Below are 26728 nucleotides of genomic sequence, written 5' to 3'. Positions count from 1 at the left end.
CATACTATCTGAGGAAACATGTTGCTACAGTCATATTCTGGTGAACCTTCTCCACCAGTAAGAGCTTGGTTATAGAAGCACCACAACTCCTTGATGGGCAGACACTTGAAAGGCTTCTCGTTGGTCGACATGCAGTGGTAGTGTGGCATAAAGAGCTGGTTTCATCTGCTGTACATTAGGATTTAAAAAACTTTATATTGCACTAGGATAGCAGTTCCCAAGCTACACTATTGTTTCTTCTTGCAGACTGCCAGACTTTCTACCACCCATTGTCACTCTCTATTATTCTCCACTCACAGTGCTTTTCAAACCAGTTTTCAATCTTACAGAAATATGATTTAGACATGCTTCTTTTTTAATAGAAATGTCTGGACAATACCCTGCCAGTTTTTGGAGATGATTGTGGGTTTTGGCATCTCCATCTCTGCACATCCATAGAACCTCGGCATCAGCCATCTCCATAGCATTAGGAGAGCCAGTCAAATTATACTCGCATTCCCCACTTTAATGAATTTCCTGCTACTGCTTGAATCCCTCGCTTCTCTCTCCAAGGGCTTTTTCTGTTCTGGTCATTTGGGCTACAATACCTGGACATGATATGAAAAGCTATGACAAGCCCTATCAATACCTCAATAACATTTCCCAGTCCATAATGTGAGGTGTGGCCATGTTTGTGCCATGTCCCATCATGGCCTGGGAGACGGATATATTGATTTCTTCCTCTCTAAGGCTTGGATGTAGTTTAACATGTACTACTACTACTTTCATATTTCCTAAAGATATGCTTTTTAACATGCATACTGTATTTAGAGGAACTAATTGCTGGTGAACCCATAACTATAGCAAACTGTTCAATTGCTGCAAGTCACCTACTTGTATGCAGGAATGCATTAACCATTTCACAGTTTACTTCAAACGGTATCCTACAAGACTTGTTCGACTGTACCCTGGGACTGGTGTATAATTAACTGAAAATAGCATTGCAGGTTTCTGAGCAAATTCCATTGAATATTTTATCTCTACGGACAAGTCTCCTTGCCCATATGTAACACACACGCGACCCTTGAATATGTTTTTCCACACACTGCTATGGATTATGCACTTGCCAAATCATCAACTTCATCCTGTAGGAGACTGCTAAACATTGACAGTTTTTTTACTGCTGGAAGATTCTTTAGTATGGGAATAAGATTAACATTTACTGTGCACAATATTTGGTTTGGTAAATTGATCTGGTAAATGAATAGTTATATTTTTCTTTCAGACATGGTTTTTATCAATGGATATTGAATTTTCACGACCGCATTGTAATCGAAACCGACCTTCAACCTATTAGGTCATGTTACGTACATTTAATACTCTTCGTGGGTAGAGCAACCGACGCGAAATCGGGAGGTTGTGGGTTCGGATCCCTCTGGTGTTCGGTTGGCCATTTTTGTTCTGTACTTAACATCTCTTCAACAAGTATTAAATGTACGTAACACGACCTAATAGGTTGAAAGTCGGTTTCGATTACAATGCGGTCGTGAAAATTCAATATTCATTGACTTGGCCCTCAACGGGCGACTTAAACGCACTCTACAGTGTGATGGCAGTAGTGCCAGACCTGTAGCTCAGATCCTTTCCAACAGAACAAAGATGGCCTAGGCCACCATAGCTCAATTGGTAGAGCAACCGACGTGAAATCGGAAGGTTGTGGGTTCAGATCCCACTGGTGTTCGGTTGGCCATTTTTGTCCTGTACTTAACATCTCTTCAACAAGTATTAAATGTACGTTACACGACCTAATAGGTTGAAAGTCGGTTTCGATGGTTTTTATCACTTTAACAACAATTTACTAGGCTGCTTCTTTTAGCAACAAGTCTCAATTCTTCCAGAACACTGATAATTACATAACCTCATATCACAAATCCCAACCTTAAAAACTTAGTTCCGTGGACTAATTATATAGTTTGTGTTTATGCATCATTTACAACATACCAATTATAAATACATATATGTAACATATAAAGGAAAAGCACAATAGGCTTAAAACACTATTTCAGTTCAAAACAAATGATTGAGATATGGACTGGCTTCACCACTGAAATAGGTGCCAACTCCACTATATATATATCATTAGTCCATCAGAATAGTCAACATAAATTTGCACAGGAACAAAATTTCTTACATTCACACCATGTGCTCAATTCAAAGCCTAAAAAAAAAAAACTAAACAAATGATCTCTATAAGAATAGCAACAATGCCCACTTGTGGAGGGTCATTTAAATGGCCACTAAGGGCTGATATTTAAAATCCAAGGCTCTCAATGAAAAGTGAATCATCTCTCCCCCCCCAATCATTTCCCCCAAATTTTACCAATACATTGCCTTAAAATATCTTTTAACGATGTATTATATGTTCTCAACACAACCTAATAAGCTGAAAGTCTATTTCAAGCTGAATGAATTAATTAATTAAATTTATTTATTTATCTATTAATTTTTATTTATTTATCTATTAATTTTTATTTATTTATTTATTTATTTATTTATTTATTTATTTATTTATTTATTTATTTATTTATTTATTTATTGTATGGCTTTTAGTGTCGTGAGGACAGGTTCGGCTTGCCTGTTGCAGGTCTTTCTGTTTGATTCCCATAGGCGATTTGTGCATCTGGAAGTGGGAAGTAATGAGGGGCAGTCTAAGACGGGGTCTCGAGAACTAGTGCAAGCAACTGTTTCTCGCGAGAAATGTCGAGAAATCTTGAGAGCGTTGTCTCTGCATTGTGCGGCGAGCAGTATGTCGTAGGCCTGTAGGTAGACAGAGTTAAATGTTGTTTGTCGTGAATAGCCAACCATGGGCCTTCTCTATTCTGTAAATATGTGTCAACAAGCAACTAGGCCTTTAGTTTCTTTCAAGGTCTGTTATTGACGCAATATAACATACAGTAAATATAAAGGATACACATTCTGGCATTGTATGCAGCAGTAAGTACAGGAATGAGTAGGCTTAGTACAGAAACTGGCGGCTGTTGTAGGTGTACATTGTTATCACTCATAATTTATCGGACTCCACATTCATTATCCATTTGACCAGTGGTTATGCTTACTGACATTATGGTGACAAACAAAATGGTGACAAACAAAATAATTCCTTACAATGTTATACAGTATTGATCGTCTTGGTCTCCCTCTATTATTCTCACTCTCCATGACCGAATTCATTATTCTGTTCTTTAAAAAAGTTCATAATCCTCCTTGGTAACCTATCCTCCTCCATTCACCTCACATGACCCCATAACCGAAGCCGGTTTATGCATTGATTGTAGCGGGAGATTTGAATTTACCAGATGTCCCTTTGGAAGGAAATGCGAACAACAGGAAGCATGACCAACAAATGGCAAATAAGTTAATATGGGAAGGACAGCTGATTCAAAAAGTGATGGAACCAACGAGGGAAAAATATCCTGTATGTGGTGCTGGTAAAACCAGATGAGCTCTATAGAGAAACCGAAGTAATAGATGGCATTAGTGATCATGAAGGTGTTTTTGTCGTAGTTAAAAATAAATGTGATAGAAAGGAAGGTCTTAAAAGTAGGACTATTAGGCAGTACTGTATGGCTGATAAAGCATGCATGAGGCAGTTTCTAAAAAGTAACTACGATAGGTGGAAAGCGGTAAATAAAAATGTAAACAGATTCTGGGATGGGTTTAAAGCAATTGTTGAGGAATGTGAAAACAGGTTTGTACCTTTAAGGGTGCCAGAGTATGGTAAAGACCCACCTTATTATAATAGAGAAGTAAAGAGACTAAGAATGAGGTGCAGGCTGGAAAGAAATAGAGTTAGAAATGGCTGTGGAAGTAAGGAGAAATTGAAGGAACTTACTAGAAAATTGAATCTAGCAAAGAAGGCAGCTAAGGATAACATGATGGCAAGCATAATTGGCAGTCATACAGATTTTAGTGAAAAAATAGAAGGGTATATATAGGTATTTTAAGGCAGAAACAGGTTCCAAGAAGGACATTCCAGGAATAATTAATGAACAAGGGGAGTGTGTATGTGAGGATCTTCAAAAGGCAGAAGTATTCAGTCAACAGTATGTAAAGATTGTTGGTTACAAGGATAATATCCAGATAGAGGAGGAGACTAATGCTAAAGAAGTAATAAAATTTACATATGATAACAATGACATTTACAATAAGATACAAAAGTTGAAAACTAGAAAAGCAGCTGGAATTGATAAGATTTCTGGGGATATACTAAAGACAATGGGTTGGGATATAGTACCATATCTGAAGTACTTATTTGATTATTTTTTGGTCGAAGGAGCTATACCAGATGAATGGAGAGTTGCTATAGTAGCCCCTGTGTATAAAGGAAAGGGTGATGGACATAAAGCTGAAAATTACAGGCCAGTAAGTTTGACGTGCATTGTATGTAAGCTTTGGGAAGGCATTATTTCTGATTATACTAGACATGTTTGCAAAATTAATAACTGGTTCGATAGAAGGCAGTTCGGTTTTAGGAAAAGTTATTCCACTGAAACTCAACTTGTAGGATTCCAGCAAGATATAGCAGATATGTTGGATTCAGGAGGTCACTGTATCGTGATTGACCTATCTAAAGCATTTGATAGGGTGGATCATGGGAGACTACTGGCAAAAATGAGTGCAATTGAACTAGACAAAAGAGTGACTGAATGGGTTGCAATATTTCTAGAAAATAGATCTCAGAGAATTAGAGTAGGCAAAGCTTTATCTGATTCTGTAATAATTAAGAGGGGAATTCCTCAAGGCAGTATTATTGGACCTTTATGTTTTCTTATATATATATAAATGATATAAGTAAAGGAGTGGAATCAGAGGTAAGGCTTTTTGTGGATGAAGTTATTATGTATAGAGTAATAAATAAGTTACAAGATTGTGAGCAACTGCAACGTGACCTCGATAGTGTTGTGAGATGGATGGTGGGCAATGGTATGATGATAAACGGGGTTAAAATTCAGGTTGTGAGTTTCACAAATAGGAAAAGTCCTCTGAGTTTTAATTACTGCGTTGATGGGGTGAAAGTTCCTTTTGGGGATCATTGTAAGTATCTAGGTGATAATATAAGGAAAGATCTTCATTGGGGTAATCACATAAATGGGATTGTAAATAAAGGGTACAGATCTCTGCACATGGTTATGAGGGTGTTTAGGGGTTGTAGTAAGGATGTAAAGGGGAAGGCATATAAGTCTCTGGTAAGACCCTAACTAGAGGATGGTTCCAGTGTATGGGACCCTCACCAGGATTACCTGATTCAAGAACTGGAAAAAATCCAAAGAAATGCAGCTTGATTTGTTCTGGGTGATTTCTGACAAAAGAGTAACGTTACAAAAACGTTGCAAAGTTTGGGCTGGGAAGAATTGGGAGAAAGAAAACGAGCTGCTCGACTAAGTGGTATGTTCCAAGCTGTCAGCAGAGAGATGGCGTGGAATGACATTAGTAGACGATTTGGCACTCATTCTTTTCACATGACCACTTCAGTCTTGCCTTTTGGATCTTCTGGAGTAAGGAGTCCTCTAGTCCTATGTCTTCTCTGACTTTTTCATTCCTGATTTTATCCCTCCTGGTCTTCTGGATCATTGTGCGTAGGAACTTCATTTCTGCTGCTTGGAGTTTCAAGTTGTCCTTTCTTGTTAATGTAGTGGTTTCCAGGCTTATGTGAGGATAGGGGTGTGGTATGATTTATAGTGTCATCTTGGTTTTGAGTGGCACTTGTTTATCTCATAGTAGATGCCTTACTTGGAGGTAAAAATGTATTGCTTTGCTGATTTGACTATTTACTTCATATTTAGCTAAGTTATCCTTGGACATTATACTACCCAGGTACTTAAATTCTGTGACACTGTCCAGCTTAGTGCCATTTAGCATGATTTCTGGCTGATTGTCACCCTTCTGTACCTTCAACACCACCATTTTAGCCTTATTGATGTTTAATCCATATCTCTCAAACTCCTGACTTCACCCCTGCAGTCTCTCTTCTACATCTTTCTCTGAGTTACCCCAAATTACTGCATCATCAGCAAATGCAAAAGCTTTTAAGTCTTGTTTTTTCTTTTAGCACCTTTAATATGGTATCCATTACAATGATAAATAATAGGGGCGACAAAGCACTACCTTGTTGTACTCCCTTTTTGTCTCAAACCAGTCTGACAGTCCAGAGCTGACTTGTACACAGCTTCTGGTTTTCTCATCAAGTACCTTAACTTTTGAAATTAGACTGTCTCGAACTTCGAGCTTTCTCAGGCACTCCCAAATAAGCTCCCTTGGTATGCTATCATAGGCCTTTTCGATGTCAAGGAACAGTAGATATAAAGGCTTCTCTTTTTCCCAATGTTTTTCCATCTGCATCCTGACAGCAAATATAAGATCTGTTGTTGATCTTCCAGGCCAAAGCCATATTGTTCCTCTTCTAAAAGTGGTTCTACAATTTCTCGCAGTCTATTCTCTATAATTTTTTCCAGAATTTTTAGTCCATGAGAGAGTAAAGTGATGCCACCGTAGTTGGTACAGTTCTATCTGCTGCCTTTCTTGAATATAGGTACAATTATACCTTTCTTCCAGTATTCTGGGATGGTATTTTTTTGCCATACTACATTTAGGAGTCTATATAGCCATTAGATTGCTGGGGTTCCTCCTGCTCTTAACATGTCCACACTTAACTTATCTATTCCTGCAGCTTTCCCTTTCTTCACACTTTTAAGGCTCTTCTCTATCTCCAGCCATGTGATTGGTGGCTCCATATTTTTACTGGGCTCTTCACTTTTTCCAGATTCTTCTCTGTTTTGAATTACATTTGATGCCTCTCCATTCAGGAGCTTGTCAAAGAAGGTCTTGAATTCTCTCCTGATTCCATCTTCCTCTCGTACGACAGATCCACTGTCCTGCTCTATTACCTTGATGTCTTCTAGGTTATTTCGCTTGTTTTTAATTACTCTGTGAAGAAGTTTCTTGTTTCCTCTGCTGTCCTCTTCCAACTTTTCCACAAACTCATTCCATTTTTTTTCTCTTTCTCTTCTCTTACTATTCTCTTAGCCATAAGCTTTTTTGCCCTGTAGAGTTCCAGTAGTTTAGTTATTTCTTGGCCACCTGGATCTTGTGCATCTCTTTGCTTTTCTTTGTCTAGCATCTTTTATGCCCAATTTCTCTCTTTTACAGCCAATCTGACTCTGTCATTCCACCAAGGTGTCTCTTTTTCTTTCATGGTCGATCCTGTTACTCCACACAGGTCTTTAGCTTCACCCACCAAAGTATCCTTAAAAATTTTCCATTCTTCTTCTACTGTATTCATTTCCCCTTTTGGTAAGTGTCTCTGTATCCTTATTTTATATTCTTCCTTCAGCTTGGCTTCTTCGTATCCTTATTTTATATTCTTCCTTCAGCTTGGCTTCTTCTAATTGCCAAGGCTTCACTTTAAGTTTTCTTTTTCTTTGCTTCGGGGTTGTGTTAGCCACATGATTTAGGTCTGCAATCAATAATCTATGATCACTGTCCATACTCTCACTGGGGATAACTTTGACATCAGTTACATAATCAATCAGTATTGATTGATTGATTATGTTTTCCATCCCAGCTATATCTTGTTATCTTGTGGCTGTCTTGTTTTTGGAAGAAGGTATTTTTGATGATCTATCCATTTCTTCTGCACAAATCAAGCAGTTGTTCGCCTTCTGCATTTCTGTTCCCAAACCCATGTGGTCCAATGATTTCCTCATAACCAAGTCTGTCTGTCCCAACTTGTGCATTTAAGTCCCCAATGATGATGACATTTTCTTAATCAATTATATCTTCTAGATCTTGATAGAATTGTTCCTTCTCTTGAGCAGTACATCCAACCTGTGGTGCATATACCTGCACTACCGTGTAATTTGTGGACTCCAGCTGCATAGATAATTTAATGATCCTATCATTCTTATAGGATACTTCAGTAATGGCGTCCATGTCTTTTGTTATCAGGAAAGCGACACCATTTCTGGCCTCTTCCTCGCGTCCACTCCATACTAATTTGTAGTCATCTCTGAGAATCTTGCTACCTGCCTTTCTCCATTTTGTTTCACTCATTCCCAATATGGATAGATTTTTCCTCTTCATCATATCGATAAATTCTTCAGTTTTTCCAGTCTGGGTCAAAATATTCAGTTCCAATTCTTACATTGTTCTTCGGACATTTCTGTCTTTCATCGGAGCCATGTTGGCCGTCATACCTGCCAGATCTGCTCGAAGGCTTTGTCAGTTTCGGTATAATTTTTTATCTCCATCTGAGGCTTGTTTGATTATTGAAAGCAATTCAAAGATGCTACCACTGGCTTGCTAGGCCTACCATGGATCTTCGCATTGATACTTTTGTTATGCACTAGATAGTCAGTGCCTGACACGCATTTCCTCATGTCAGTTGAGTCTATAGTTTACCCGCCAATACTCGGGAGGCTGATTGCAGTGGTTGCCCACTGGGTGATGGGGTCGCCACATTCCTACACCAAATCCTTGCTTATAGATATGTGTTAATTACTCCTTTTGACCCATCAAAAGGTACCTTACCAACATTCCTTTCACGTTGAGAAGTTCTTCAAAATATTCCTTCAACCTATCAAGTGATTCCCTTAAATCTATTATGAGTTCATCTGATTAATCCAAACCACTATTCATTTCCCATTTTAAGATTATTTACTATTGACCAGAAAAGTTTCCCTCCCACTTGACTAACCTTTCCAGGTTATTACCAAAATCTTCCCACAACTTCATGGATTAATAATTATTTGTTTTGCTCTGTTTCTCTTGCCTATATCTGCATCAGTCCTTGTTTGAACCATTTCTGATCTGCCCTTTTTATGTTTATAAGGTATTCTTGCAACATCATTTCACCAAAATGTTTACTTTTTCCCCAATTTACACACAGTTGTTCCTAGGCATTCCCTTGCTGTTTCTACTACAGCATCTCTGTATGCCACCTATTCTCTTTCTATATCCTGAATCTGTTTACAGTCTACCGTTTGGAACTTTCTACTAATCATATCCGTGTACTTTTGTCCGAATTCCTCATCCTGGAGAACTTCCACCCTTATTCGTCAGCAGACAGATTTCACTTTCTTTATCCTAGGTCTAGAGATATTTAGTTCATTGCAGATCAGATAGTGGTCTTTTATCATCAAAAAATCTCTGGAATACCGTCACATTTGTAACAGATTTCCTGAATTCAAAGGGGTTATGACATAGTCTGTTATGGTTCTGGTGCCCCTACCCTCCCATGTGTAGCACTGAATAGCATTATGCTTGCAGAATGTATTTGTAACTAAGGTCAAAGGAATGTATTCGTAACTTCTAATCCCATACTAGCACATAAGTCCAGTAAATGCTTCCCATTGCTATTAGTTTTCATATCAATTACCCATCAACTCTTTGTATCCTTCAGTTCTGTTTTCAACTCTCGTATTAAAATCGCCTATTAGCATTATGCTATCCTTGCTGTTGACCCCAACTAAGATGTCGCTCATTGCTTCATAAAACTTGTAAACACCCTCACATGATGAGTACACAGACAATTCTCATCCTGATTTCTGAAAGAGCTAAGTCTGCCCATATTATTCACTCATTTACATGGCTAGTAGAAACTGTGTTGTGTGCTATAAGGTATTCTTGCTTCATCACTTTACCAAATGTTTGCTTTTTTCCCATCTTTACACATAATTTTTCCTAGGCATTCCCTTGCTGTTTCTCCTACAGCATTCCTGTATGCCACCTATTCTCCTTGTATATCCTGAACCTGTTTACTGTCTACCATTTGGAACTTTCCACTAATCATATCCATGTACTTCTGTCTGAATTCCTCATCCTGGAGAATATATATCCTTATTCATTTGCAGTCCTACCCCACACTCTGCCCTTTTTGTTTTAACACCTGTTCAGATTACTTTTATAATCTCCTCTCTCTTTCTAGTTATCTCCCCTTACCTGAATATCATTAACTCCTAACACATCCAGATGCATCCTCTTTGCTGATGCAACCAGTTCTACTTCCTTTCTTTCTGTCGTCATCATCATCATCATCATCATCATCATCATCATTTTTCAACTCCAGTTTTTCGGTTGTGGTGTAAAAGTGCTCGCTATCTCTTCCTGTCTGCATACATTAGCTGGCCATACACGGAAAGGAATTGTGACAGACGAGGCCTTTTGTGACGCGTTCAGACAGGCTAGGACTGCTCGTTAGTGAGCGAGATCAGTTTGAGGCATTATCTGCTACAGGCGAGACCTGTTGTCAGAGCCTCAACGGAAAGACCTCGCCTCAAAGATCAAGCCTCTTGTAAGGAAAGCAGGGAGTGGACAAAGGCATTGCTAAAGAAATGCATTGAAATGTACTACAAAGAGCGGCCGTGTCTCTGACAATTATAACATGAGGTGTCACAGTGTCATAATCAAGCATTCTTCAGTATCCTCCTTTCCCCCTTCTTCAGCTTAGAAGCTACAATATTCACAGTAAACACACTTTCAACTAGACTGTTCACCAGTAATAGCTATGCAAAACAAGTCATTATGTATGTGTTGTGTATGTTTGGTATTCAGCCCGAAGGCTGGTTCGATCCTCCACTGTTATGCCAACAGCTGTCATGGATGGCCTAGGCATCACTGAAGAAGCGTACTAGGGAACTGAGGAGTGAGGTAGTTTCCCGTTGCTTTCCTCACCGAGCCAGAAGTTGCTCGCATATCAGTCTGCCAAGCCCATTGAAATGCACGGACCAGCTGACCCTATGAGTGATATTTTCATACCATTCATAACAGGGACTGGCTGCATAAGGAATGGTATTACTCATATCTCAGTCACTTTCATATTGTCAAAGCCAAGGATGAGACTGAGACACCGGGCGAGTTGGCTGTGAGCTTGCATCTGGGAGACAGTGGGTTTGAATCCCACTGTCGGCAGCCCTGAAGATGGTTTTCCATGGTTTCCCATTTTCACACCAGGCAAATGCTGGGGCTGTACCTTAATTAAGGCCACGGCCGCTTCCTTCCAATTCCTAGGCCTTTCCTTTCCCGTTGTCACCATAAGACCTATCTGTGTCGGTGTGACGTAAAGCGACTACCAAAAAAAAAAGAGAGAGACAGATCAAACATTTAAGTAATAACAAGAAAAATCCATACATGCTTACCTAACAGCATATCATAATCGTTGTGGTCCATTCGCAAATAATTCTTGTAATCATCTGGTTCATTTTCTCTCAGGTGTTGTACCAGACTCGTGTGACTAAAGCTGTCTCGCTCTCTTATCCATGATTTCATCCACTTCGATCAATTTTTTTATTTGCATGATTTAACATATAGCGAAGTGTACATTCCAACAGCCGCATCAGCAAATTTTCTTTTCCTCTGGACACTGTCTGCTTTGATGTTCCCGACCGGCAAGGATCTCAAACTAGTTTGAAAGGCCAGCGGATGAGGCTTGGCCTGCCGAGAACAAAGGGATCATTCCATTAACCGGGGGTCTGGACTTTTGACAGATTATGTTGCACAACATGACAGGCTTGGTGTCACAGTTGATGGCGAGTAGCAGGCCAGGTCTCTGAAGGTCATGCCTGGCAGGTGACCTGTCGGATCTGGCCCCAAAGGCGAGGCCTGCCAAAAAATCTTTCTGTGTATGGCCAGCTATTTTCTGTTCCAGGCCATCTTCCCATTTGAGATCTCTCTCCTCCACATTTAATTTCACTGTGTCAGTCCAGCCTTTCCTTGATCTTTCTCCTTGGACAGTAAAATCAAAGTATTTTCTGGCAGGTATCTCGCTCTTTATTCTCATAATGTGCCCTTATGACTGGAGTCTACACTTCTTTATTACACTGGTAATAGGGACCTCGCCTTCCTGTCTTTGTCTTCTGCAAGCCCCATTAATATTGATAGCTCCCCATTGTATTCCATTTCGTTTGCTAAGTTGTTTCCAAGGAGTCCCTTGCCTATCAAATTGAAGCAAGACCTCGTTACTCCCATAGATCCGAGGCTTGGTTTAAATGTCCTGAGCTCAGTAAATTCTGTGAAACAGATGTTAATCTACTTACACATAGTCCCAGTGAGGATCTTTCTTGAGCACAATGACTGAATATGTCAGAGAGGCCTACTTCCATTCCGTAGCAACTGGCATCGTGACTTTCAGGACCACATACTAGGCCACTCAGCTGTGGGCATAGTTCACGAACTAGAATGTGACTACAGTAATCCGCACCACGAACCTTTTTAAATAAAGAACTACCAATTAAAAACGGTGTAAACATTTGGTTGCTTTACTTTTAGACTGTTACAGACGTCCATAAGGTAGATTAAAATGTGTTTTCACAATCTGAATTAAGTGAAGCCCTGATGTTTCATCATTACAATAAATGTTCATAGAGCTGAATACACACACTACACATGCACTACATTCAGCCACAATTGTAAAGTTGTCCTGAGTAAGAAAATAAACAAGGTGGTGTTACTCTCATTAAGCTCTGTGTTTGTTAGTGAGACCTAGTGTTTACTATGTCGTCTTGTATGGATGACAGCCCCTGTTATGAATGATGTGCAAATGTTACTCATACAAGAAACGTCTGGTTTGATGAGGAAACTACTTCACTTTTAATTTCCCTTGTATGCCTCTTCAGTAATGCCTAGGCTATCTAGGACTGCTTATGGTGGAGCTGTTAAGGATCAAGTCTGCTTTTGAGTGGAATTCTCAACATGCATACAATAAATTTAAAACACCAGCTCATTTCTGTGTTCCAAGAATGTTTTTCAGGAGACTGGGACAAAGCACATTATGTATATTCCATCCCTTGCCATGATCTTTGGCAATAAAATATTGCTCTTTAATACACATGTATTCAATACACACTTAAACTTTTCAGGTTCTGTTGTGTTCAGAAGTGATGAACAGCATTTAGGACAATTTTTGTTTACTCATTTTGAAAGCATACAAGTGCATCTTTTTATTTGAAAGTGTAGATGAATTTATGATAATGTGTTTCTTCCTGTGTTGTACTTGTTCTCAAGGACACATAAATTTACTACACTTTTTTTTTTTTTTTGTATTAATTTGTTCAGAGTTGTGTGTCCAGCAATAATCTCAACTGGGGGCCGGGGAGGGGAAGATTTTGATTGCCTTTACTCCTTTATTCTCGAATTCAATGGCATCTAAATTATACAGTGTTTCATATTAAAATGTTTCAGCATTGAAGAAAGGATTGTAAATCTACTGCCGGTAATCCATTATTTAATATATACTGTGCACCATAATTGAGAGCCAAATTTAATCATAATTTTTGGCTAATAAATTTCAATCTCCCTGCAAACATATCTCTACTGACATATACAACATACATATAGAGATTGCAAGCTCACCTTATCTACATTATTCCTCTGCTACGTAATCCTCCATGAATGGAAAAGGCAAGGTTTTGCAATCACTGTATGAGTTGGCCGTGGCATCACCGCTAATATCAGCTGGCATACTCGGACACTGATGTTCCATTGTAGTAAACAAACATTCATGCAATACAATGAGTAATCATCTTCAGCATAGTTTTAATTTGCCTGTTGGTCTTACTTCTAGCATTGTGAATTGTGTATCATACTGTTGTTAAAAAACACAACAAAGGAGGAGAATAGAGATTGAATGGGAGAGAACCTTAGTGCGAGCAGGGGTTTAGCCTGACAGCAAAGTTCTGACTTAGTACATCTTGTGTAATTAAGGAATCAAAGGGAATATAAGCCGCAGTTATACACGTTTCACGAATAACAATAGGCCTAATAATTAAACTTATGTCGTAATGGTCCACCTTTTCAATACTACATTATACAATGTTTACATTACATTTCTAATCTAGGAACTAGTTTCGGCCTTGGCTGGCCATTATCAGCCTTAATGTAAAACTGACAAATACTTCCAATTACTAAAACAAATGTACAGACACACACAAATGACATTAAAAAGTGTTAAAAACATCTGGGATGAACTATGTACACAACATGTAAAACATGACAAAATTAAAATTTTTTTTTTTTTTTTTGCTAGGGGCTTTACGTCGCACCGACACAGATAGGTCTTATGGCGACGATGGGATAGGAAAGGCCTAGGAGTTTGAAGGAAGCGGCCGTGGCCTTAATTAAGGTACATCCCCAGCATTTGCCTGGTGTGAAAATGGGAAACCACGGAAAACCATTTTCAGGGCTGCCGATAGTGGGATTCGAACCTACTATCTCCCGGATGCAAGCTCACAGCCGCGCGCCTCTACGCGCACGGCCAACTCGCCCGGTAAATTAAAATCTTAGATGTGTTGCATCATGTTAAAATGTTTCATTAGTGCTTGTTGTTAAAATATTCTGAAAATGCTGAAAAGCATGTTGCAACGAAAGGTTAACTTCAAGGACACTGCATTGAATTGCGAATGTCTACCAGCTACAAATAAAGAACGTGCCAGTTATTTAACCATATCTTCGTGTGCCATCCTTGATTCAGCCATTGAAAATGTCCAACAGAGGAGCTTTTCAGCATTTTCAGAATATTTTAACAAGCACTAATGAAACATTTTAACATGATGCAACACATCTAAGATTTTAATTTCATCATATTTTACATGTTGTGCACATAGTTCATCCCAGATCTTTTTAACACTTTTTAATGTCATTTGTGTGTGTTTGTACATTTGTTTTAGTAATTGGATGTGTTTGTACAGTTTTGCATTAAGGCTGATGATGGCCAGCCAAGGCCGAAACTAGTTCCTAGATTAGAAATGTAATGTAAACATTGCAAAGTATAGTATTGAAAAGGTGGACCATTATGACATAAGTTTAATTATTATTGTGATCACAATTCAATACGGATCAAAACCATGGAGTTTATATCCTATGTCCAGCTCCATGGCTAAATGGTTAGCATGCTGGCCTTTGGTCACAGGGGTCCCAGGTTCGATTCGTGGCAGGGTTCGGAATTTTAACCATCATTGGTTAATTTCGCTGGCATGGGGGCTGGGTGTATGTGTCCTCTTCATCATCATTTCATCCTCATCACGACGCGCAGATCGCCTACGGGGGTCAAATCAAAAGACCTGCACTTGGTGAGCCAAACTTGTCCTTGGACACTCCCAGCACTAAAAGCCGTACGCCATTTCATTTTTTATATCCTATGATGACGTTTCATGTATGTTGTACCGGTAATTTAACTTCAGAGAAATCTTCTTTTGCACCTCTTCTTTACTTTCATGACTGGATGCCACATTAGCAGACTTGGGATGTTGAAGCATAACAATACTACATCGACATCAAACTTCTCCAATCGGTAACACCCTTCTTGTTGGCTACAAAACCTATTTTCATTTGATTATGGAAGATTTTGCTTTCATTAACATACAATGGCTTGAAAAATGCATTAGTTTGTGCTTTATAAAACTTGTCATCATCATAGAAGGATTAGAAAGCTAAAGTTCTACTGTGGGCCTTGGCAATAATTGTTGGACATTCCAGGAGAGACTTCCGTACAATGCTAAATCCTGATTTATTCACAAGTACCACTACTTCTATAGATTCAAACCATATGGGGAGAGGGCAAATCTTAAATGCTAGGCATGAGATAGTGTATTTGCAATTCTGAATTCCTTCCTGCAAAACATTCTGCAGACTAAGTTTTTGTGAAACAGTTTGTCTTCAATGGCATGTGCAGTAATAATATCTTGAGAGTTACTACATGTATTAATTCAAACTTATTTTTCAAAATATATTATTATTCCTTGTCTTCCAGATGTCTCTCATTCCTCATGTGTTGGATGAAATATACAGGCCTCCATCCATCTTTGACCAAAACTTTGGTTTGGGATTATTAAATCATGATTTGCTACAACCCCACAGTCTAATGTATTACAGACCCTGGCGTCATCGTTCAGCTCGTCATAGTGGAGTTTCTAACGTCCACTACAACAAAGATGGATTTAAGGTAACTTCCTTGAACAATGGTTTTCCTATTCTTTTTAATAATTATCCCCTTGAACAACACCTAAATGAATTATATTCACTGTTTTAGGTAAACTTAGACGTGCATCAGTTCAAACCTGAAGAAGTAACTGTAAAGACTGTTGGGAACTCTGTTGTGGTTGAAGCCAAGCATGAGGAGAGACCTGATGAGCATGGATACATTTCTCGTCAATTTCAGCGACGTTACTCGCTTCCAGATGATGTTGATCCTGATGCAGTTACTTCAAAGTTGTCATCTGATGGAATTTTGTTGATCGAAGCACCAAAAAAGGTAAATTTAAATATAACATAGGGCAGTTGTTGGAAGTATTAAATCTTTAATGGTATATCTGATCATAGCACTATTTTGAAAGATTGAAGTGAGCTGTTTGGCTGTATACTGGAGAAGTTTTCATTCTTTATATCTGATATGTAATGTTCATAAATCATCAGGGGACCATACAGAGAAAGAAATGCTTTCTACACTGCTCAACATCTGAATATTATTTTTTTAAATTCATCTATAACCTCTTAAGACTAATTTGTCTGTTTTCTCAACTAATGCTGGTTATCCTTTTGTTTGTCTTCATTGTGGTGTGTGGGGGGCATTATAGAAAAAAAAATACTGTAAATAAAAAGAACAAGGAAAATATAAACAAATGCAAGGACAACTAAAGGTAATACAAACAGATATACTACAGGATGTGGATGGTGCTGGAAAATCCTGCCAGAAACTTAAACTAGTAACACTTATGGGGTATTTTAAATTGCAACAAATTAACAGTTAAAGAAAGGTAAATAATTTAGCAAAAGGCATTAATTTAATTTAAAAGAACATCAAGGGGATTCTGAAAAAATCACCATGACCTAATAGTAAAATAGTAAAAGTTATGATTTAGAACTGCATATAAATCTTAGATAAAGTAATGTTTTAAATCGATGTATCTGCTATTTTGACAGTTGATGTTAATGATATGTTCAGCAGCTGAAGATGATCCCCAGCGGGATCAAAACTAGTCCTGCGAACGTAATGTAATTTTAATACATACACCTGTAATTATTACAAGTATTGATTAGGTGGAGACTCCCAACCCTATAATTGCGAACTTTCAGACTATCAATATGGACATGAAACTAATGACATATGATACTCTGTCTGGCATTCGCCAGTACACCAGAGATGAGGATTCTTTCTGGCACTAGCAAGTCGGGAGAAATTATGCGTTTGACCTCCTTATAGCATGCTCATATAGTTCTCTTTACCATACTGTTATGCAGCTCTTGAAACAAAGACCCCCTTTTCGCACAAGCAATCCCAAATATATACATGTTTTTTTTTTTGTACACTTTATAAAATGATACATTTATTATATGTAAAGTGACTTCTGCCTTGTCGTCTTATCCTTTTTCTGCTTTCTGGTGAATGATTTCTTTTTTCCTCCTGCCTAATGAAAAATACACAGGCACAAAACCAAGGCCTCTAAGAGAAATTGTGGTTAGAGCATGACAAGCAAGACCCTGGAAGCCAACCTATGCAAGTGCTAGTTCCATCAGCTGGTGTGTCAGAGAGAGCAGGGCAAGTATGAGAAGACTGTGAACATGCTCTTACTGTATAACGAAGCTTAACAGCCCAAACTCAATACAATGCGGCACTTGGTCTACGACAACTGGCAGCACCGGCTATTTGGCCAGGTGAACGCCAGTACCTAACTTGGTGTCGTCAAGTCGTGCACAGTGAGAGAAACAGCATGTAGCTAGTGCACTTCAATACTGGCTTAATGGCAACATCCCTCCTACAGCACTGACCTGTAGTCACTATTTCACTATTTGGCAAAATTTGCCTATCTTCACTACTATTGGCTTCTGACAGGGACACTCCCCTGTATAAATTAGGCTATTAGTCCTGCATGACCAAGGACAAGAGGGTAGGAGGAAGATAACCGAAGTTTGCATTATTTGAGGGGTTTCATATGGAGTTGCCAAGCTATAGATTAGGACCTGGCGAAGACCCCGGTTGTCTGCTGATTACGGTACTGACAAGCTAAACACTGGCCCACAGGAAACCACTGTTTTGTTTTGGTTTGTGGCCTCCGAAGAGGCCTGGTGCAGGTCTTTTGAGTACTGGGCGAGTTGGCTGTGCGGTTAGGGCCGCACAGCTGTGAACTTGCATCCGGGAGATAGTGGGTTCGAACCCCACTGTCAGCAGCCCTGAAGATGGTATTCCGTGGTTTCCCATTTTCACACCAGGCAAATGCTGGGGCTGTACCTTAATTGAGACCACGGCTGCTTCCTCCCCACTCCTAGACCACCCCTATTCCATCGTCGCCATAAGACCTATCTGTGTCGGTGTGACAGAAAGCAAATAACTAAAAAATAAAAAATGTCTTTTGAGTTGACGCCATATAGGCGACCTGCGTGTCTATGAAGATGGGGCCCTCTCTGTCGAATTCTAATGATGAAGACTCCACATACACCATGCCTTTGAGCCCTCGGAATTAACCAATGAAGGTTAAAATCCCCGACTCAGCCAGGAATCGAACCTGGAACCCCCTGGACCAAAGGCCAGCACGCTAACCATTTAACCATGGAACCGGACAGGAAACCACTGAAAGTGACAGAGATTACATGACTGCTTATTTACGTCTAATTAAATCTAGTACACCATAAAATATCCTTTGTGATGGAGGTTCCTGATCAGCATTTCATTTTTAATATTCCTTGCAGCAATGATAACCATACTAATCCCAGAAAACCAGTTCGGCTTCAGGAAGGGAAGAAGCACCAATCACGCAGTTACTTACCTGACAAAACTGGCACAAGTTACTGTACCTTACGATATGCAAGGGGAAAAAATGGTGATCATAGACTATAGGAAAGCTTTTGACCTCTTGGATAGAGAAAATCTTATCCACAAATTCTTGTCAGTTAATCAGAAGTCATCATCATCATCATCGGTTTGCCCTTCCAGCGAGCCAGGTAGGGTGTTTGAAAATGAGTATCTTCCAAAGTTGCCTACTCAGAAAAATTTTGTTTTTCGTGACAGATTCCCAATTCCATCCTCTTCTCTCCACGGCTTCCTTCAGTTGGTCCATCCATCTTCTTCTTGGTCTTCTACCTGTTATTCTCTTTTCCAAATAAGCATATGGTAACCTTGTGCTATTCATTTGTTTAACATACCCAAACCATTTAAGTATAGATGAGTTAAGTGTTTCCTCCATCGATTCATTTAGACCTAGGTTAGATTGGATCTCATCATTTTTCACGTGATCAAGTCGTGTCTTTTGGAGGGCAGTTCTAAGAAATTTCATTTCACAGGCTTGAATCCTACTACAATCCTTTGATGTTATTGTGCAGGTTTCCAGAGAATATGTCAGGATGGGAATGAAATATGACTTGTACAGGGTCATTTTTGTTCTTTGTGGGACCTTCTCATCAGTGTCTAACGATACTGTGAAAGTTAGAGCCTTTGGTTACTCTGTTTGTTAATTCTATCTCAGCTCTATTATTGCTAGCCATTACATTTCCTAAATAACTGAATTGGTGTCCTACTTCAACTTGGTGGTCCTGTATTTTTATGTTGCATTCTGTATTATGTCTGCTGATTTTCAATGCTACTGTTTTTGATGGGTTCAATTTCATTCCATAATCATCAAACTTCTTACACCATGCATTCAGATTATTTTGCACTCCCTCCTCTTGTTTCATTCCATATTGCCATATCATTTGCAAACACCAGAGCTTGAAGATCTTTATTACCTTTTCCTTTTAGTTCCTTTAAAATGGTATCCATAACTGCTATGAATAGAAGAGGTGATAAAGGCATTTCCCTGTTGTGCTCCTTTGGTTGTATTGAACCATTCAGAGTGACCATCTCCAATACTGACACAGCTTTTGCAGTTAGTATATTGCATTTGGATCTTCCTAATAAGGTACTCCGGTACACCAAGGTTTCTTTTCCAAATAGTTGATCTAGGAACATTATCATATGCCTTTTTAAGGTCCATAAACACAATAATTAGGTCTTTTTCTCTTCTTCAGTTTTTCTCTGCCAACATCCTCAAAGCAAAGATCCCATTGCAAGAATAATAATGGGTATAATGAGTCGACAACATTCAAATAGACGATGCATTTAAATCATCCAGAACATAGACCCAGACAAATGGAGTTTTTCAAGGAGATCCAAGGAGTCTGATACTTTTCATTATCATGACAGCAGATATCACAACCATCACCAGAAACACAGTTGCCTTGATATGTACATGGATGACTTGGCAATGGAGTCAGCTGATATAATATAAAAGATGCTCAAGAAGTGTTGCACAAGCTCCAAATTTGAGATATGGGCAGGGGCAAATGACTGAAAAATAAATCTTAAGAAACCAAAACAGATAACTTTCAGGAAAGGAGAGAGGCAAACACCAAAAGACACCATGCCACCACATGATAAACCAGTAGAATTTGTTCCAAAAATCAAATACCTGTGGGTCACCCTCCAAATAACACTAACATCTTTCAGAATACATGTGCAAGAAAAAGCAGCTGCAGCAATGAAAGCAAAATAAAGCATCAAACATCTTCAACAGCTCTCTCGACCAAAACTGCAGTGACCCTATTCCAAACTTCAATAATAGTAATAGCAACCTACGGAGTCAACAACTCTGGGTCCAACTCGTTGGCTGAATGGTCAGCGTACGGGCCTTCGGTTCAGAGGGTCCCGGGTTCGATTCCTGGCAGGGTCAGTGGTTTTAACCTTCCTTGGTTAATTCCACTGGCTTGGGGGCTGGGTGTTTGTGTTGTCCCCAACATCCCTGCAACTCACACACCACACATAACACTATCCTCCACCACAATAACACGCAGTTACCTACACTTGGCAGATGCTGCCCACCCTCAACGGAGGGTCTGCCTTAGAAGGGCTGCACTCGGCTAGAAATAGCCACACGAAATGAATTAACACATCTGGGATACTCTTGCAGTTGGAAACAATAACACTAACATAATCAAAGCCTGCTTCATGAAGAGTGCTAAGAATAGGAAAAGCAGCACCACTGAGGCAGATATATATTCTGATGATGGAAAATTTCATCATAGAAGATACCAGATATTGTAATAGAAGTTGAATTATGGCTGAGACGTCATAATAATGGTTTTGGAAATTTCCTCACAGAACTGGAATGTTTATCGTAGAGACAGGATAGGAATGGGAGAAGGACTATTCATACTGGTAGGAGAATTTGTAAGCTACAAAAAAGTCAAGGATGACAAACATGAAATTCTGAGGGTATGATTCATCTCTGTAGTAGGCAACTTGATGTTTTTGGGTGTACAGGCGTAGAAAGGGTGGCACTAATGCTGATGCAGAATTATTAAATAAGATAATCAGCTACATGGGGAAACAACACGGAAAGGAACGTGATTGTAGCAGGTGACCTCACTTTACCAACTGTCAATTGGGAAGGTAATGTGAATGACAGAAAGCATGACCAACAAATGGTAAAAGGACAGCTGAATCAGAAAGTGATGGAACCAACTAGAAGGGAGAATAATCTAAACGTGGTGCTGGTAAAACCAGATGGGTTCTGTAGAGAAACTCAAGTACGGTAATAAGTGATCACAAAGCTGTTTTTGTCATATTTAGAAATAAGTACGATAGACAGAAAGGCCTAGGCAGTACCATATGGTTGATATGAGGGAGGTTTTAAAAAGTCATTATGATTGATGAAAAATGGTAAATAAAGTTATAAACAGCCTATATTATTGTTGAGCGAGTGTGAAAACAGGTATACACCTTTTTTACAGGTGGTAAGGAATGACAAATATCCATTACATTATAACAGAGAAATAAAGCGATTAAAGAGGAAGAGCAGGTTGGAAAGTAATAGTTAGAAAATGTAGTGGAAGTAAGGTGAAATTGAAGGAACTTTACAGGAAATCAAATTTTAGCAAAACAGTCAGCTAAGGATAAAATGATGGCAAATATAATTGGCAGTCATATAAGTTTTTGTGAAAAATGGGAGGGGATGTACAGGTACTTCAAGGAAAAAACAGGTTCTAGGAATTATAAACAACAAAGGGGAGCGAATATGTGAGGATTTACAGAAGACAGAAATATTTAGTCACCAGTATATAAAGATACTTGGATGTCTAGGTAGAAGAGGTGACTGATACTAATGAACTACTAAAATTTACCTATGATAACAGATATTTACAAAAAGGTGTAAGAGTTGAAAACTAGAAAGGTAACTCAAATTGGTAAGATTTCTGTGGTTATACTAAAGGCTACGGGTTGGCATATAGTACCACCATATCTTAAGTACGATGCACGTTTGATTACAGTTTGTACTTAGGAGTTGTACTAAATGACTGGGAGAGTTGCTATGAGGGGCATAGGCAAAGGGGTGGTCACTGGGGGTTAGAAACGCCCACCATGGATCAGAAACTGACATTAAACAAGCGAAAGTTGGCTCAATGTGTTGGTTCTTTTGAACATTCACAGGGACATAATTGTAAAACCAACAGATCTCTTGAATCTGAACACACCATTCACTGTAAAACTGTTGACCTTGATCATATTGTTTGTGTTCTGTATTTTAATGCAAGATTGTGTAGTGTACTGGTACTGCAATCTGTTTATCAACATTTTTCATATTATAATGACACTCATCCATGCGCACACCTTCATTATGTTCTATCATCATTTTGTAACTATAACTCCCCCCATTGGTTGATCCTGGCTAAGCTACCAGTTGCTATACTGGCCCCATTGAACAAAGAAAAGGATGATAGAGCAGATAATTACAGGTCAGTCAGCTTGATGCATTACATGTAAGCTCTGGGGAAAGCATTCTTGCAGATTATATTAGACATGTTTGCAGAATTACTAATTGGTTTGATAGAGGGCAGTTTTGGTTTAGGAAAGATTACTCCTGTGAAGCTCAGCTTGTAGGATTCCGACGAGATATAGAAGATATTTTAGATTCAGGAGGTCAAATGGACTGTATCGCTATTGATCTATCGAAGGCAATTGACAGGGCAGATCATGAAAGATGAGAAAGTGACTAAATTGTTGGCTAAATTTCTAGAAGATAGTGCTCAGATTATTAGAGTAGCAGAAGCATTATCTGATCCTCTAGTGATTGAGAGGAGGGGTGGAGGTGTGGGTCCCTCAAGGCAGATTTTGAGTGACTGCAAAAAGATCTTGACAAAGTTGCGAGATGGACAGCAGACAATGTTATGATAGTGAACAGGGTGAAAAGTCAGGTTGTAAGTTTCACAAAGGAGAGAAGTCCTCTCAGTTTTAATTACTGTAATGATGGTAATTTATGGGGATCACCGTAAGTACTGAGGTGTTAATATAAGGACAGATCTTCATTGGGGTAAGCACATAAATGGAATTGTAAATAAAGGTTACATTTATTCGTATGGTTATGGGGGTATTTAGGGGTTGTAATAAGGATGTAAAGAAGATGGCATATAAATCGCTGGTAAGACTCCAATTAGAGTATGGTTCTAGAGTATAGAACTTGTACTAGGATACTTGATACGAGAACTGAAAGAAAAAAAGAAAACAAGGAAAAGATCAATTTGTTCTTGGTGAATTCTGACAAAAGAATAGCATTAACAAAAATGTTCCCAAGTTTGGGCTGGGACGACTTGGAAGTAAGGAGACAATCAGCTCAATTAAGTGGAAAGTTTTTGAGCTGTCGGTGGAGAGATGGCTCGGAATGATGTTGACAAATAAGCTTGAGTGGAAAGTAGGAAAGATGATAAAATGAAGAAAAAGTTGGGGCAAATATTGGTTGGAATAAATTACCAAGGGAAACTTCCAATAAATTTCCAAATGCTTTGAAATTATTTAAGAAAAAACTAATTAAATGACTAATAGGGAATCTGCCCTAAATGCAGATTCATCCTATAATTTTTAACTCTCTTGCTTTCACTATAGCTTTCACCTGACACATTTCACTTGTAACTGTATTTGCAAACTCTCTTTCCAGTCATACATTTGCATATCCTGTTGTCGATGTGTGGCAACTTCCCTTTTAGTCCATAAAATGCCTGGGGATTACTGCGCTACAATACGAATGATGCATTGTGTACATGATACACTTATTGTTTGTGGCATGAACAGGGTTTCAGAGTAGACGGAAAAATACCAACTTCCAGATTTCTGTATGTTGGTTACACTGTAGCAGTCTTGATGAAATATTACACATACAACAACTTTTCTGTATCAGATTTTGAAAACAATCTGCTGGGATTATTCATGTATATACAGTATTTCCCTTATTATTGCGTTGGTAGTGAATTCTGGCTAAGGCAACACATGTACAATTTGGTCCAGACTATAAGGACGTTTCCAGATTTATACAGTGGAGTTATTGAAAAATAATGGACTTGCCTTGACCATTCTGATGGTGGGGTGGTCTTTAGCAAAATCACTATCTCGTTGCTTGAAGATGTCGTTCTCTGAAGAGTTCACCAAAGAGTCCATTTATGTTCCTTACAAGCATTCTAAAAGATTGCTCTTCCCTGCTGTCAGGATCCATGAAGATGTACCCTTCCTCTTCTTGAGGGGTGAAAAAGGAATTTTAGCACTGCAGTCTGGGTTCTCTACAAGGGCAACGTATTACATCAGGGTAACTAATTAATGAGTCATCCGGCTCTATGGCTAAATGGTTAGCGGGCTGGCCTTTGGTCACAGGGGTCCCGGGTTCAATTCCTGGCAGGGTCGGTAATTTTAACCAACATTGGTTAATTTCACTGGCACGGGGGCTGGGTGTATGTGTCGTCTTCATCTTAATTTCGTCGCCTACGGCAGTTAAATCAAAAGACCTGCATCTGGCAAGCTGAACTTGTCCTCGGACACTCCCGGCACTAAAAGCCATATGCCATTTCATTTTTCATTAATCAGCCATCAACGATTTGCATTTAGGGCTGTCGACCAGGTGGCCGATTCCCTATCAGTTGATCTAGTCTTTTCTTAAATGTTTTCAAAGAACTTAAAAATTTATTGAACATTTCCCTTGGATAAATTATTCCAATCCCTTACCCCTTCTCCTATAAATGAATATTTCCCCCAAATTGTCCTCTTGAATTCCAACTTTATTTTCATGATCTTTCCTACTTTTAAAAGCTCCCCTGAAGCTTACTGGTCCTTTTTTTTTACAGTGTGCTTTAATGTGCCCTACGTCTCACCGACATAGATAAGTCTTACAGCTACGATGGGATAGGAAAGGTCTAGGAGTGGGAAGGAAGTGGCTGTGGCCTTAATTAAGGTACAGCCCCAGCATTTGCCTGGTATGAAAATGGGAAACTACGGAAAACCATCTTTAGGGCTGCCGACTGTGGGGTCTGAACCCACTATCTCCTAGGTGCAAGCTCACAGCCAACTCGCCTGGTACTGGTCCTTCTGATGTCATTTCACGCAGTCTTCACGGCGACAGCTCAGAACATACCACTTATTCCAGCAGCTCGTCCTTACTCCCAACTGTTCCCAGCCCAAAGTTTGCAACATTTCTGTAACACTAATCTTTTGTCGGAAATCACCAGGAACAAATAGTGCGGCCTTCCTTTGGATCTTTTTTCAATTCTCATATCAAGTGGTCCTGGCGTGGGTCCCATACACTGGAACCATTCTCTAATTGGGGTCTTACCACAGACTTACATGCCCTCTCCTTTACATCCTTACCACAGCCGCTAAATACCCTGATATCCAAGTGGGGCACCCTACCCGGCTCGCTGGAAGGGCAAACCGATGATGATGATCATCATCATCATCCAAGTGGGGAGATCTGAAACTTTTTTTTTTTTTGCAACCTCATTAATGTGATTACAATAATTGAAACTGAGTGGACTTTTCCTCTAGGTGAAACTTACAACCAGTCTTCTCATCTGGTTTACGATCATACCATTCTTTGCTGTCCATCTCACAAGAATGTCTAGGTCTTTTTGTATTTGCTCACAATCCTGTAACTATACCATATAACATAGTCTGTAAATAGACTTATCTGCGATTCTAGTTCTTACTCATACCATTTATATATATATATATATATTCAAGAAAACAAAGGTAGACTTAGAGAAAGAGAGCTACAAAATATTTCAGAAAGCTCCTAGGAAACAGAAAGAGGCTGTTTTAGTTATCAGTTGTTTTGACATTAGATCCAGATCATTTGCTCGTTTATCCATACTGTATTCTATAGCTAAAGAACAGCACCTTTTTTTGTATTTAATCTTTCCATAGAATTTTAGCAATTTGAAGGCTGGGGTTAGTCAGGTGCGTAGTTTTGTACATCAGCCTGAGCAAGGTAGCAGTTATTTTGCAGAATGTAAGTTAGTTCATTGTACAATAATTTCATGATGGTCAGAGGTATGCTGCAACCTTATGTTTGTGGTATAGACTTTCATTTCTTTAATACTGTATTACTTGTAAGATTACCAAGTATTGATTTTACATTTTTTCTCTCTTTTCCAGGCTCTGCTAACACCGCACGGTGAGAGGGTTGTTCCTATCACCCATACAAATGCTCCTGCTGTAAAACAGGTACTGATGCCAGAAAAGATTGCACAGACCTCTCAGGAAAACGTATCTTAAACAGAAAATTTTATTCATGGTTCAGAAATTTCAAAATGAGATTGAAGACTGATGTAAACTTGCATGGCTGTATTCATTGATATTGTGAAACAGGTCTGTATTTTTCTTTTGACTGCTTAATTAAACAATACTGATTTCAAATAA

General features: G+C 39.0%; 1 protein-coding gene across 1 annotated transcript in view; it reads left to right on the top strand.

Annotated features, from left to right (window-relative positions):
- The window catches only part of LOC136865752 (alpha-crystallin A chain), a 47171-nt gene extending 20443 nt beyond the window's left edge, over positions 1 to 26728 (top strand). The window contains exons 2-4 of the mRNA XM_068226312.1: positions 15779 to 15970; positions 16058 to 16279; positions 26465 to 26728. Coding sequence (XP_068082413.1) covers positions 15779 to 15970; positions 16058 to 16279; positions 26465 to 26584 — 534 coding nt within the window. The 3' untranslated portion in view covers positions 26585 to 26728. The remainder of the gene's footprint in view (positions 1 to 15778; positions 15971 to 16057; positions 16280 to 26464) is intronic.

This window comes from Anabrus simplex, chromosome 1 (assembly GCF_040414725.1).
Source record: "Anabrus simplex isolate iqAnaSimp1 chromosome 1, ASM4041472v1, whole genome shotgun sequence".
Classification (NCBI taxonomy): Eukaryota; Metazoa; Arthropoda; class Insecta; order Orthoptera; family Tettigoniidae; genus Anabrus; species Anabrus simplex.
Note: the sequence above shows the minus strand (reverse complement) of the source record. Positions and strands in the feature narration are given on the sequence as shown.